Source organism: Arachis duranensis, chromosome 8 (genome assembly GCF_000817695.3).
Source record: "Arachis duranensis cultivar V14167 chromosome 8, aradu.V14167.gnm2.J7QH, whole genome shotgun sequence".
Taxonomy (NCBI): Eukaryota; Viridiplantae; Streptophyta; class Magnoliopsida; order Fabales; family Fabaceae; genus Arachis; species Arachis duranensis.
Window position 1 is genome coordinate 16,668,271 of NC_029779.3, and position 14,067 is coordinate 16,682,337.

Genomic DNA, 14,067 nt, shown 5'->3' on the forward strand with positions numbered 1-14,067 from the left:
TTTAAATCGATATAAAATTTGATTTATTGATTTTTTTGTTAAATTAATTTATCTGATTTAATATTGACAAAAATTACACGATTTAATGACGTTTTAAACGTCTTTTATCTTGGTGATTCTCATATATAGAACACTAAGTGGCACAAAGAGAATATATGTAGGCACATAAAGTTACACTACCTAGCCACTTTATTAGAGGGAGGGAGAGGGAGTTGCAAGTTTCAATTCTAAATCAGGAGCTGCTGCGCCTTGAATTGAGGTGCAATTTGTTGAAGTTGCAGAGGCAAGCCAGTGAGATAGAACAACGGCATCGCTATTCCTAGTGCCCTCATTTGCTAGGGTGAGGCGGTGTTTTCTTGATCTGAAAGTGTTCCGCCGGCGAGTCTGACGGAGAAAATACTTTTGTGCATGGCTGGCCACTTGAGTGGGTGTTCTGGTTCTCACAAAACATCTGGATATGCCTCTCCAGTTACCCTTCCCCAGCTTCTCCATCCCCTCTAGGAATATACGGTGCTCCTCCTCACTCCATGCCAATCCTGATGATGATCATCGCCAGTAAATACTTACGTATGTTTTGGATCCATATATGTTATGTTAGATACTGATAAATATTAAATGGTAAAAACTCATATGCAGTCGACTTCACGTGAAGTTGATAGCTGAGAGCCGTTAAATAAAAATGTAGTCAAATCAGTCAAATTATCTAACAGCTCTAAATTATCAACTTCACATCAAGTCATCAAGTTAACTTCACATGAGTTTTCACCGTATTAAAAATAGTGAAGAAGTGGACACTTTTATAAATGTAAGTAGTTAATATATATATATATGAATCGTCAAAGTCTGATATAACAGATTAGAATATAGTTATATGTACCTTTGTTATTGTCTTTGATCGTTGACATAAGACCACTACTGCTGGCACCGGAGGTTAAGTAAGAATAAGATATTTCATGTGAATTTTTATTTGCACCTACAAGCGACGATGATAAAGAAGCAGCAGCAGATAAGGATAGCAGGTAGTCCATGCATGAAGAAGAAGAATAATATTGATTATCATCAAGTTGTACCCCAAAGAGCTTTAGTCCACTACACCCCCCTGTGGTACTACTGAAACTGTGGTTGCAAGTCCTTGAATTGTGACCAGAATTCCCACAATACGTGCATTTCCTTGCCATTATTATTATTATTATTCTCCTTTCTTACATTTCACAACCACTCTTCGCCCACTTACACATATATATATAGACCGGGTTTCACGTACGTACTGCCCACCCACACATATATAGACTCAGAAAGAGAAAGAGAGAGAGAGTAATATCGCACAAAAAGTAAATCAACTAATATTTTCAGTGTTATTTTAGGTAACTAATAATTTTTTTTGAACAATATGAATAATCACCAATCAAATTAAAATATACTATATCTTTAAACTACTTACTTAAATCTTAATATTAGAATAACATTGCACACCTAATAAAATAAATATCTAATATATCCATTATTCACATTGTATAGTATTTTCATTATTTACGTATACTTTTTTATATTTTAAACTCTATTAATAATTGTGCGTTCTTTGGTGGCATTATATTGATTATGTTCATAGTGCGTTTGAAAAGGGGTATATCCGTATATGTGTGTGAGAGAGAGTGGAAAGGCAATTAGATTAGAAAGGAAGAACACAGTTTTTCTCTTGGACCCTTTCTCACCCAAGGTTTTGAAGCTGCAACACAAAACTTGAAGAAACTAAAGTGCTCTCTTCCAATCATAATTGTCCAATAAACTCGTCAAAAAATTCCGTCCTTCATGTAAATTAAAGGAGCCCATGTGTGTCTTTGCAAGTGGCACATGCGATATCTCGTATTATGAGATACATGTATGTTAGAGATATTATTCCTAGATAGAAAAAAAAATCGACCTAAATAATCTAAATTTATTTTATTTAGTATTTATTATAAAATATATTAAATAAAAATAAAATAATAAATTTTAACAGTGTTTAGTTAATATTTTTTGTTATTAAATATTTTAAATAATAATTATTAATGGATTAATATATTTTTTTATAAAAAATATTAATTTCCTAATATTTCATTACAATAATTGAATAGGCTTAATTTAATTACAAGAGTAGTGTTAGGGAGCCAATGACCTAAGTGTACAATATGTACAATATGCTAAATCTTTGGTCTATGAATAAAATGAACATCTGATTTTGGCGTAATAGGACAATGTAACACTAATGATTATATATCTAATACTTCCTAAACCTCCATTGTACGCATTGTACGCTTAAGCCATTGGCTCCCTATACTTTCCGTAATTGAGTAATTACAAAAGTTTAAACAAAAAATAATTCATCCTAAAGTTATTGAGACAAATTTGATAAAGAGAAAATACAGGAAAATAATTATTTTTCAATTAATTTTAATTAACATTTTATTTTTATTGTTAAAAGCATTTTTTTAAGGGAGTCATTTAGATAAAGTAGTTTAAAACGTTTTTTTTAAAGGTGTTTCTAAGTAATTAAAATTTAATACATATAATTAATTAAACTATGTTATTTTTATTAAAATTAAACTAGATAAATTGAATTGGCCAAAAATTGATAAATTATACTTTGAACTGGTCTAAATTAATATTTTTTTATAAAAAATAATTATAATATTTTTATTATAAAAAATAACTAAAATATTCTTATTATATATATATTAATTTCGAAAATTTAAATTTTAGTTAATAATCTAAAAAAAAGACGTTTTAAATATTTTTATTTATTTTTTAATCCACATTCATTATTCTTATTTACTATTCCTAGTCTCTTACTGCTCTTTCTTTTCTCTTCCCGATTCCTTCTTCATTCAACCCCCCATTTCTCTCTCATTGGTCTCCTTTGTCGTCTAGAGCCATTGTTGACACGTACATTTTTTAAAAAAATCTTCTAAAGCGAGAAGAATAGAAAATCAATAAAGTGATAAATTAAAAAGTTAATCCTCATACAATTTATAATTTTTATTATATATAAATAATCTTATTTTAATTTAAGAATAATTAATACATTATTTTACCCATTTAATCACTTCAGAGCAACTAAAGTTGTTGCCATCCAAATCTGAAGCCGTCATTGCCACCTCCTCCTCTCGTTCTACTTGCTTTTGTTGTCTCCACCTCTTTGGTTTTGTTTTCTCTCATCATTGTTGTTGTTTCCTTCACTTCTCTTACTCACTGTCATAGTCAACAACTTTAATTTGCTCCGACATAAAATACATAGGTGTTTCATGCTTTCTTTTCTAAATTTTTTGAGTATATTGTTTGGACTTGTAGATGTTCTACAATAAATACTTTTGTATGTTCTTTTTAATAGGTTTCTTTATGTTCTTCTTGTATTAAATTTTGAATGTTTGTTTAGATGGATGAGTAATTTTTTGTATGGGTTAGATTTAGGTTTCCTAATTTCGGATGTTTAATTTGACATAACTGAATCTAATGAATTTAGGGATAAGCATTTTTGTTAAAGGTTAAAATTTAGGTGCATTCCTTAGATGAAAATTTAGTCAAATCAGTTAAATCATCTAATGGCTCTCAGTTATCAACTTTACGTGAAGTCAACTGCAACTGAGTTTCCATTTTTATTAAAATTTAGACTGTATTTATTAGCAAAAGAAAAATAAGTAATTTCATATCACTAGATATAATTTTACACCATTAAAAATACTAATAATGACTAATTGATAATTACAAATCACAAAATATACTCACTTCTAACACTCCTCTAAATGTATATCTCACTTTCGGCTATTCATTTTATTAGAGTTTCTGATGTTCTTCTAGTATTAGAATTTAGATGCTCATTTGTATGGCTTGCAGAATTTTCGTGCGTTTTTAATTTTGGATGAGTAACTTAATATAACTAATTATGATAGATTTTTAATTTTGGAGGTTCTAAATATCTCACTCTTTGACGATGTTCTTTTTAGTAGGATTTTGGATGCTAAATTAAATATAGTTTTAGAAGTTCAATTGTATAAAATTTTGAATGTGTGACTTTTCTTTTTTATTTTGGATGTACTCATGCTTTCAGATATTTTTAATGGGGTTTTGGATATTCTTCGAGTATTAATTGAGTTTCGATATTCATTTGAATTGTTTGAGAATTATTGAATGTGTGTTATTAGATTTAGAGTTTAAAAATTTAAATGTGTAATCGAATTTTAATCCTTCGATTCTTTAACTTTTATCATCTAACAAGTGATTCCACCACTGGAGAAGATGGCTGCCAATGAGTGATTGCAGGAAGGTTGTCATTGGAGAGTGGCCGTTGGTGGGTGGTTGCCAAAGGTGGTCATAGTAGTGATAAGAGTGCTATTAGAACTTAGAAGAAAGAGAGAATGCAAAAAGAAAAAAAATAATGTAAGAGTGAAACGAAATTTCAAAAGAAAAAATAGAAAAAGCTGTTTCCTACAAATAGATAATTGTCTTTATGCATAATTTAACTTGAGTTAATTTAACTTAATGAGAGTAAACATTTTAACTAAAATAGAACCATTCTATAATTAAATAATTTTTTAAAATGAGGATATGACTCTGGCTCGAGAAGATTGGGTTATGCATTCTGCAACGTCGTTTGCAAGATATTCTCATTACCCACTCCCTTAATAAACGACCTTACAGGAGAGACACTTACATGCCTCAACGCCATGCATCTTGGACAAGGACATCTCGATCCAGTTCTTGCACCAGCATTGCGCTGACGCAGTGTAAGGAGTGGCGAAAATGGTGCAGGAAACTAATGAATTTATCGTTTGGAATTAAGATGACTGAGAATTTCAATTTTAAAATAGAAAAGTATATGAAACCAACTAATAATTAATTAAGAATAGAATAATATAATTAATTATAATTAGTTTTATTAATTTATAATTTAATTTGTTTGTTAAATTATTGTTGACCACGCTCAAAACATGAGGGAAGATACGCTAGTGTTAGGAGAGAATCACGAAACAGATGCTTTGATCATTCATTAGTTGGTTCCATATAATTAATTATGTTTTATTAATGCGTAACACATGAAATATAAAAATCATATCTAAAACTATCCAATTACCGGTGCTTCTGATTTACCAGTTGGCTAATAATTTTTAGTTTATATAAAGTTAGTTCTTAGCATTGTTGTTTTAAAATTGAACTAACTAACGTACCCGTGGGAAGAAGTGGTTTTGAGCTTCCTTTTATATTATATGGAGGATTGGGGTGAGCGATAACGAATAAGGAGTGGGAGAGAAGCTATCACCATTAAAAAGAATTAGAGTACGTTTTCTAGTAGATTGATTTGAAAAAAAAAATTAGAATTAAATTTTTAATATTTATCAAATTATACATTCACCATTTTTAAATTATTTTTTAATTACAAAATAATTTAACTATAGTTAACATATTATTCAATCATAAAATAACATATCATAGAAAATCATTTATATATTACTTTAAAAAGATACAGAAAAATTTATCTAAAATTAATAATAAAAAATATACTTAATATTTTTATTAAAATTTGGCTAGTATTTAATTAGTAAAAAAAAGTGAATAATATATTTATTTATTTATACATAAATATACCGTTAATAACTTAATGGCTTATTTTTAATATGCACACAAGTTGTTTGTTAAGTTGTCTTGTTTGTACCTCGGACATAATACTCATTTTATATCTATCTAATACTTGCATCTTCTATATCCAACTGTGTTTTAATTAAAAAAATTGAAATTAGTATTATTGTGTGTTTGGTGTCGCATGATGTTGTGTGTCTACAGGGGCGGAGCTAGAAAAAATATTGGAGGGGGGCAAAAAATATTTACACAATAAAATAAGACTAAAATAAAATTTTAAGGGGGGGCTAAACTGAAATTTATATATAATTTACATGTAAAAAATTAAAATTAGGGGGGCCATTGCCCCCTTTGCTTGTACCTAGCTCCGCCCCTGTGTGTCTAGGATAGTGTCCCGGCTAAAAAATGAAAATTATGGAAATGTAACTAGATCCAAAGACTTTTAACACTTGAGACAAAAGTTACGTGACGTCAGAGCAACTTTAGCCTGCATGGCCTTTATCTGGCACCATACATAGTGTAGCTCAAAGTTTTGGTGCATGTATCTTTTTTTTTCGTGGACTGCAAATTAGGTGTATGATAAGATGAATACAGCCCAAAACTTGTGATAGACAAAAGTTTCGACCTAGCGAGAAATTGTCCGCAGCCGTTTCCTCCATTTTTAGAGAGCATAGAGCTAAGGAAAATGCTTTGAGGAGAGCTGTTCTGTTTGTTTTAAAATTAGGAAGATGAATATCAGTTGAGATTGATGAAGGACCGAGTCTTTTTTTTTTTTTTGTGTTTTTGTCAGATATGTTGTACAATCTCCAATCCTAAATACCACAACACGCGTATTAAAAGGCATAAGATCTTACCAATTGAACTAGGTTTCAGCTGCAGCATGCAGGACCGAGTCTGATTAGGACTATTAATATTAGTAGCTGGGTTAGGGTGTTGGGTGTGGGTTGGATTTATCCGAGCCATACCATGTCAAAAACAAAAAATTAAGGCTGCGTTTATTTTTAAAAACAGGATAGGATAAGACACTGAAAATAGGACAGGACAAGACATTGATATATAGAGACACAAAATTTTGTGTTCTTATATTCTGTTTAGTGATAAACTAGAACAAATTATGAAAATTCAATTTATTCTCATTTTTTTTCATTCAAAAAATTTAAAATGAAAAATATAACAATAAAAAATATAATTATGAAAAATTAACAAGAACAATGAAAGAAAAAATAAAAAATAAGTTGTGTCCCTTGTTAGTTTCGTCGCGTCCTTCCTATTGGGATAGACACAAAATACACTAATTCAGTGTCTCTGCACATAATATCTAAGGGATTAATTTGAACTTTAAGCCCAGATTTAGTTTATTAACATATGCGCCACTACACAGGCTGTACCAGTGAATAAGATTGAGAGTGTTCATATATTGCTATCTTTTACCAAAACGGGTGTAAATTATAGGCCCTAATGGGAATTGTAATTTGGTGCGTAGTGGTAAGTGGTAACTGGAATATAATGAGGCGACTCAGATATCAATGTGAAAGCATCAATGACAAAATCTTGTCCAACTTTGATTGGAAGAAGCAAAGGTTGTCTCATTTGTAAACTTCAAAACAAGGCTCATGTCTCTGTCTCCTCCTCATCGCAGGATTTCCTCCAATCCTAAATTTGGAACGTTTTGACTTTGGCTTTTTTGTTGGATGAGCTTTGTTTAGTTTATGGTTTAGAGTTTTGATTAAGATATAAATGGTTTAAGTAGAAAGAAACGAAGATAAAGACAAACACAAAACAATGCAACTCAGTCCTCCAATGAAGGGCTATTACTACTATGTCAGTGACAGTGTCGGTTTTGAATTTTGAATAACGTTGGAACCAAATATGTCACGCAAATATATCTTAATTAAGAAGAAATAAAGGTGCACATTATATACGTGTTGCAAGAGGATCGTATTATTATCTTGGTTCTAAGTTCTAGGTTCTAACACACATATTAATATTTAGTTAACACTTGAAAACAGTCAAAAGCAAGAGAATCTATCAAAGTATGATGGATTTGACCATCATCATCAAAATGACATTATCACATGATTATTCATATAACAGTCAATATATCACAGGCAAAGAAAAAGAAAATAATAATTACAGAGGCAACAAGCAAGCTAAGAAATAATGGTGGGTCAAGGGTCAAGGGAGATAGAGTCATGAGAAGAAGAGTTTCGAGTTTAGATGAGCAAGCATAGACAAGTTTGTTAGAGAAATCACATGATCCACGAATCTCCAGTTTATGTTTTTTCTTTTCAACAATTGCGACCACTCCTCTCAAAATTGCGTTCCCATATATAGAGCACATACATATCTATCCAAAAAATATTAAAAATAAAAACTCTAATCAAACGCACTTGTGGTAAGGTAGGGTACACTCCAAGCGTGTGTGTTCATGTGATTCTTCTTCACTATATATTATTATTCGTCATCTCTTTTTATATCCATATATATAAATAAATATGAACACAACAAATTGAACTTCGTTCTTACCTCCTCCATTACCCTCGAAACCAAAACAAGAAACAACTAAAGAATTAAAATGGCATCATCATCTTCTTCTTCTTCTTCATCATCATCAGCAGCTGCAGCACAACATGCTCCTCTTCTGCAGGGTCTAACACCAGAGGAACACGCAGAACTTGCACAAATCATCAACACATACCACAAGTTCGACCCTTCTCCGAACACCTGCAGCTCCATTATAACGCAGCGGATCGACGCACCAGCGCAGAGGGTGTGGCCACTCGTTCGAAGCTTCGAGAACCCTCAGAAGTACAAGCACTTCATCAAGAGCTGCAACATGATGAAGGGAGACGGCGGCGTCGGCAGCGTCCGCGAGGTCACCGTTGTTTCAGGCCTTCCGGCATCCACGAGCACCGAGAGGCTGGAGATTCTAGACGACGAGAAGCACCTTCTGAGCTTCCGCGTGGTCGGCGGCGAGCACCGTCTTCAAAACTATCGATCAGTGACTTCGGTGAATGAGTTCAAGGAGAAGAATGATGAGAAGGTTTACACGATAGTGTTGGAGTCTTATGTGGTGGACATACCCGAAGGGAACACTGGTGAGGATACTAAGATGTTTGTGGACACTGTGGTGAAGCTCAATCTTCAGAAGCTTGGGGTGGTAGCCACTTCTACTACACTGCATGCACATCAATGATTCTTAATCGCGTGAAAACTTAGATACAATCAACTTCACTTAAAATTAATAACCGAAAGTTATTATATGAAAATTTAATAAAATAAATTAAATCATCTAACAGCTCTCACGTATTAATTTTAAGTGAAGTCAACTTAAATTTTTACATTTTAAATTATTATTAGGATCGAAGAGTATTAGACTCATATATATCATCTTTCTTTTATCTTATAAAGACTTATATTAATTAATTAATTATTTTTTAGTTCACTGCTAATTAATAATCATTGCTTTATTTTGCATTTAGCAATGCAAGCTTAATTAATAATATATATTCTTGTTCCAACCTTCTATTGTTTTGTCCTCTCTCATCTTCTTCCTCATACAATATATCGAAAACATGATCATGATGATGATAATCATAACTTGTATAACTTGCTGGAATAACGTTGGAATTATTTCATTTGTACGCCTAGTATGGTTGTAAATTTTTTTAGATTTAATTATTCTATTAGTCTTTATAATTTTATAAAATTTACTATTAAATTTTTATATTTTTTTTAATTGAATCTCTACATTATTTTTAATTTTATAATTAGACTTTTTTTTGTGTCAAAAATATTAAAATTAATAGAATATTTCTCTTAAAGAACATGTGGTTAAACATTCAAAAAATATGTGATCAATGATCTAATTATATTTTTAATTGTGGGTGTCTTTAATTTACAAAAAAATATTTCGTTAATTTTAACATTTTTTACATTAACATTAATCTAATTACAAAATTAAAAATAGTGTAAAGATTCAATTAAAAAAATATAAAAATTTAATTGTAAATTTTGTAAATTATAAAACCAACAAAAGTAATTAATTTTTTTTTACTAGATTGTGTGGTGTCCGAGATTTCCATATCAACTAGCCAGTTATCATGGGCAAATTTTTACCATTAATAAACTCATCATTAGACACATAATAGAGTTTAACTTATTAACTAATAATTTTCATTTTCAAATTTTGGTGCTATGTGGTGGGAATGTTTATTTTAATACATAATACATACATACCCTAAGCTACTGGTACTAAAGTTATTTTTTATATAAATTTGATTAGTTACTTATTGTTTAATTAATTAGTAAATTAAAGGTGACTCCTATAGTCATCACCTTATAAAATTGAATGTATTAATAGTTTACAAAAAGTTATCATGAATTGAATATGATGGACACGACATATTTTGTTCAGTAGAAATAGCAACACAGCACGTCGAATTCGAATATAGAATGAATTATGTTAGGCGAAGAAGTTGAATAAATGTTATAAATATTAATGAGCTCTGATATATATAGGTACTCCAGTATAATTCATATATGAAACATTTGAAGTAATAATTAGTGCTCCAATGCAATTAATATATACATTCGTAATTAGTCTCTTATTCTTTATTATTGATGCTTAATTCAACCAATTACACGAGTTTGCTAACCAAAGAAAATCAACTAAAAATAGTCATAATTTATTTTATTTAGTATTTATTAATTGTTGTGACAATTAATGAATACTAAATAAGATAAGTTCTGACTGTTTTTTTTATCTCTCTAATATTATCCTATTTTTAAGTGAAGTTAATTATTAAAAATTATTAAATAATAATTTAATTGAATATAATAACTTTAAATGATCAATTTTATATAAAAATAATTACATGTTATATGTATATTAAAATTAGTTATTAAAATCAGCTACTAGTATAAAATATATGTCAGGAATATAAATACATCTTAAAAATAAATTAAATCGTATATGTATATAAATATATTGGTGATTGATTTTAGTCACCGATTCTGTTGCCGAATAGCATCTTTGTTGAATGAATTAATAAAGAAGCTGTTTCGAAGTTGTCTTAATTACTGAGATGACGATGCTGAATAGTGTTATGCATGGTTGAGAATATGCTTGACAATTTGACATCATGCATGCGAATTTTTTGGGGCTTTGGCTTTCGTGTACTCAAATATGGAAAAAGAGGGAGCCATACATGGAAAAACGGCAAATAAACGATAAATAGATGGTGAGATTTCAGCTTGGTAGCATTAGGAAGTATGAATAATATTAAATAAACAATTTAATGAGAGATTGATTGGTGGAAAAAGGTGGCTGGTAGTTGAGTTTAACACCTTTTCGTGCGGCTTACATGTTAACCCTGAATTCAACGGCAAGGACAGAAAAAGTGAGAAGCCCTTGTGATCATCACTTGTGACCAACCTTCATCAACATGTGACTATCAACTATCATCCGTATATCATATCTCTGTCACCCACATCAAAGTTCTAATACAACCGCGATTATATATACTATATAGTTGACTGATAATAGGATCTTTTACATAAAAAAGTTAAGAAAAAGACAAAACCATATTAAAAAAAAAACTAATTTTGGTTACGTTTAAATTTGTGTCTTATTTGATCATATATAAGTCATGATTACGCACAATGATTTCTAGGTGAAGCAAACAAACGATTTACAATAAAGATAGGATGGTAAATTACGATTGTATCAAGGAAAAGGAAAAAGAAAAGTATATGAACCAACTCTATGAAATAACTTAATTAATTATAAATATAGTAATTAATTTTATTTATTTATAATTTAAAATATTGATTATTAAATGTTTCATCATATTTAAATTAGGAGGAGATACGTTTAGTATCATTGCAATGTGAATTACAGAAACTGATTCAATTAACTTCCATCTTTTCACCTTCATTTTCTCTCCAAATACTTAAAATATGATAAATCAGAAAACAGATTCAGAATCATCCAATTTACAAAGAAAAGAAATATCCTAATGCCTAACATAAACACCATCCACGTAAAGGTTTTAGATTCACCTAGAGACATTTGACTAGTTTTTTGCTGGAACCATCTTGGTTCCCTAGTATTATTGCAAGGAAAATACTATTTGTACACTAAAATCAGTTACTAAAATCAATCACCAATGTATTTATGTATAAATACATGTGTGGTTTAATTTATTTTCAATGTGTATTTCTATTCTAGCATGTATTTTATACTAGTGACTAACTTTGGTGGCTGATTTTGATATACACGTAGCATAACTCTTGTATCAATGATTTAAATGTAAATGAAAAAAGATAAATCATGGTTATCAAGTCAATCATAAACAATCTACCTATTTACTTTAAGTTTGTATAAGATGCCGAATATAGTTGCGAAAAAGATAATCTCATTGTAAAGGAGGTTCTTTTGAAAAAAGAAAGATGGATGATCTGGACTGGCTCTTGTAAAGTGGGAGATATGGTACAAGTATCGAAGAAGCTAGGAGGTTTGGGAGTAGGAGATGTGGTGGTTCGTGATACCACTTTACTGTTTAAATGGTGGTGGAGATTCTCTAAAGAAGACTGTCCGTTATGGAAGAATGTTGTGTGCTCGTGCAATAACTTGAATCCTAGCCAGCTGCTGTCAACTCAAATGTTACCAGTAAAAGGGAGTCCGTAAAGAGAGATATGTCAACTGCAGATAAATGAGCAACATGTGAAACAGAAGATGATTGATGGACTTGCTATAGAGGTAGGAGATGGAAGATTAACCATATTTTGAGGGGATACATGGCTACAAGCGGAAAAGCTGAAAGACTCCTTTTCGAGACTTTTCTTAATTTCAAACAAAAAAGAATATGTAATTGAGGATTGTGATTTTTGGAATAGGTTAGAGTGGGTTTGGAACTTCCAATGGAAGAGAAAATTCCGCCAATGGGAGGCAGAAAGCTTGAATCAACTGCTTGAGGTCTTGCAATCTGTAAGATTGATAGTAGAAGTATAAGATAGATTGGTGTGAAAATTTGACAAGGAAGGCATTTATTCTACTAACTCATTTGTGTAGATTTTGCAGGAAGAGACTCTGAAGGATGACATTGTTGGTTACAGATTCGCAAATGAAATTTGGAAAGGACTTGTCCCGCCTCATGTCGAGTTGTTTATGTGGTTTGTGCTAGTAGGTCAAGTTAATACTAAGGATCGACTTAGTAGATTGGGTATCATTGAACAGAGGGATACTGTCTGTGTATTGTGCAACAAAAACGTTGAAACTGTACAACACTTGTTTGTTACGTGTGAGTTTTCTTGGTTGGTGTGGTGTGCTTGGATTACTCATTTTGGTCGTCATTGGACTATCTCGAATACTATCAAAGAACACTGAGAGTTGGAGGACTTTGCTTTTGAGAGAAGAGTTGCGCAAAAAATAGTTAGTTAGTTTCTTTTCAGTTATATGAAATGTCTGGCTACATAAGAATGATGTCATATTCTAGAATAAGACAACAGATGTGAGGAATTGTGTTGCTAGCACCTTTGACTGTTCAATAAAGTGGTGTGATAGTTTATCGATGTTGTTGATAATTATGCCGGAAATGACATAGAAGTTGTTTTAGTTTTATATACTTTATTTCATTGCTTGTTGTTTATATGCTCCACTTTATGTGTTGAGTTTCTACTTTTTTCAAACAAAAAAAAAGAGATAAATCATGGTTCTTATATTCATGATTTGTGTGGAATATTTTCTTATTCATGATTTACAACCAATTTTTTTTCACCAAATTCGTAGTTTTCTTCGTGACTCAATTTTCGCAACCAACTAAATGATGCGTGAGCATCTTATCTATCTTTTCCTAGTGAATTTGCATCTAATTTGTTGAGTTTAATTAAGAATTAATTATATTTTAGCCACTATGGATGCTATTTTGAGTTTTGGGCAATTTTATTTATTTAAGGTAGCATTCGGAGGGATTTGATGAAGTTTCTGCAGAGAAAAAGAAGAAACCAAGGAGATGACCAGCGAAGACCGACGCGGACGCATGGCTCACACGACCGCGCGGAATGGAGAAATCGCAATGATGCGTTCGCGTCAGGAATCTGCACAAATGATGCGAGCGCATGGATGACGCGGACACGTCACATGCGCGATCTGCAATAATACAGAAAACGCTGGTTACGATTTCTGGGCTGTTTTTGATCCAGTTTTCAGCCCAGAAAACACAGATTAGAAGCTGCAGAATGGACAAAGCAGGTGGTCCCCACCCATCAGCTGAAGACTTGTTAATTAATTCGAATTTAAATTCAAATCTTATCTTTTAGGAAAAGATTATTATTTTTAGTTTTAGATAATTAGATTTTAAATTTATTAGGATTAGTAATATAATAGGACTCTGTACATTTAGACAGGGACACACAGAGAGACACTTTTACCAGAACCCTTATTTTTCTTCTCTG

The 14,067-nt window shown here is 31.1% G+C and overlaps 2 protein-coding genes across 2 annotated transcripts; one reads left to right on the forward strand and one right to left on the reverse strand.

The window, feature by feature from the left end:
- Positions 1-192: 192 nt before the first annotated feature.
- On the reverse strand, positions 193-1,178 carry LOC107461165 (transcription factor MYBS3-like). Its single transcript, XM_016079630.3, has 2 exons — positions 878-1,178; positions 193-536 (listed from the first exon to the last, which is right to left on the reverse strand). Exons 1-2 carry the CDS (start codon positions 1,176-1,178, stop codon positions 193-195), a joined length of 645 nt encoding a protein of 214 aa, XP_015935116.1.
- Positions 1,179-7,984: 6,806 nt separating this feature from the next.
- On the forward strand, positions 7,985-9,015 carry LOC107461164 (abscisic acid receptor PYL2). Its single transcript, XM_016079629.3, has one exon. It carries the CDS (start codon positions 8,186-8,188, stop codon positions 8,804-8,806), a length of 621 nt encoding a protein of 206 aa, XP_015935115.1. The 5' UTR covers positions 7,985-8,185; the 3' UTR covers positions 8,807-9,015.
- The last annotated feature ends 5,052 nt before the right edge of the window (positions 9,016-14,067 follow it).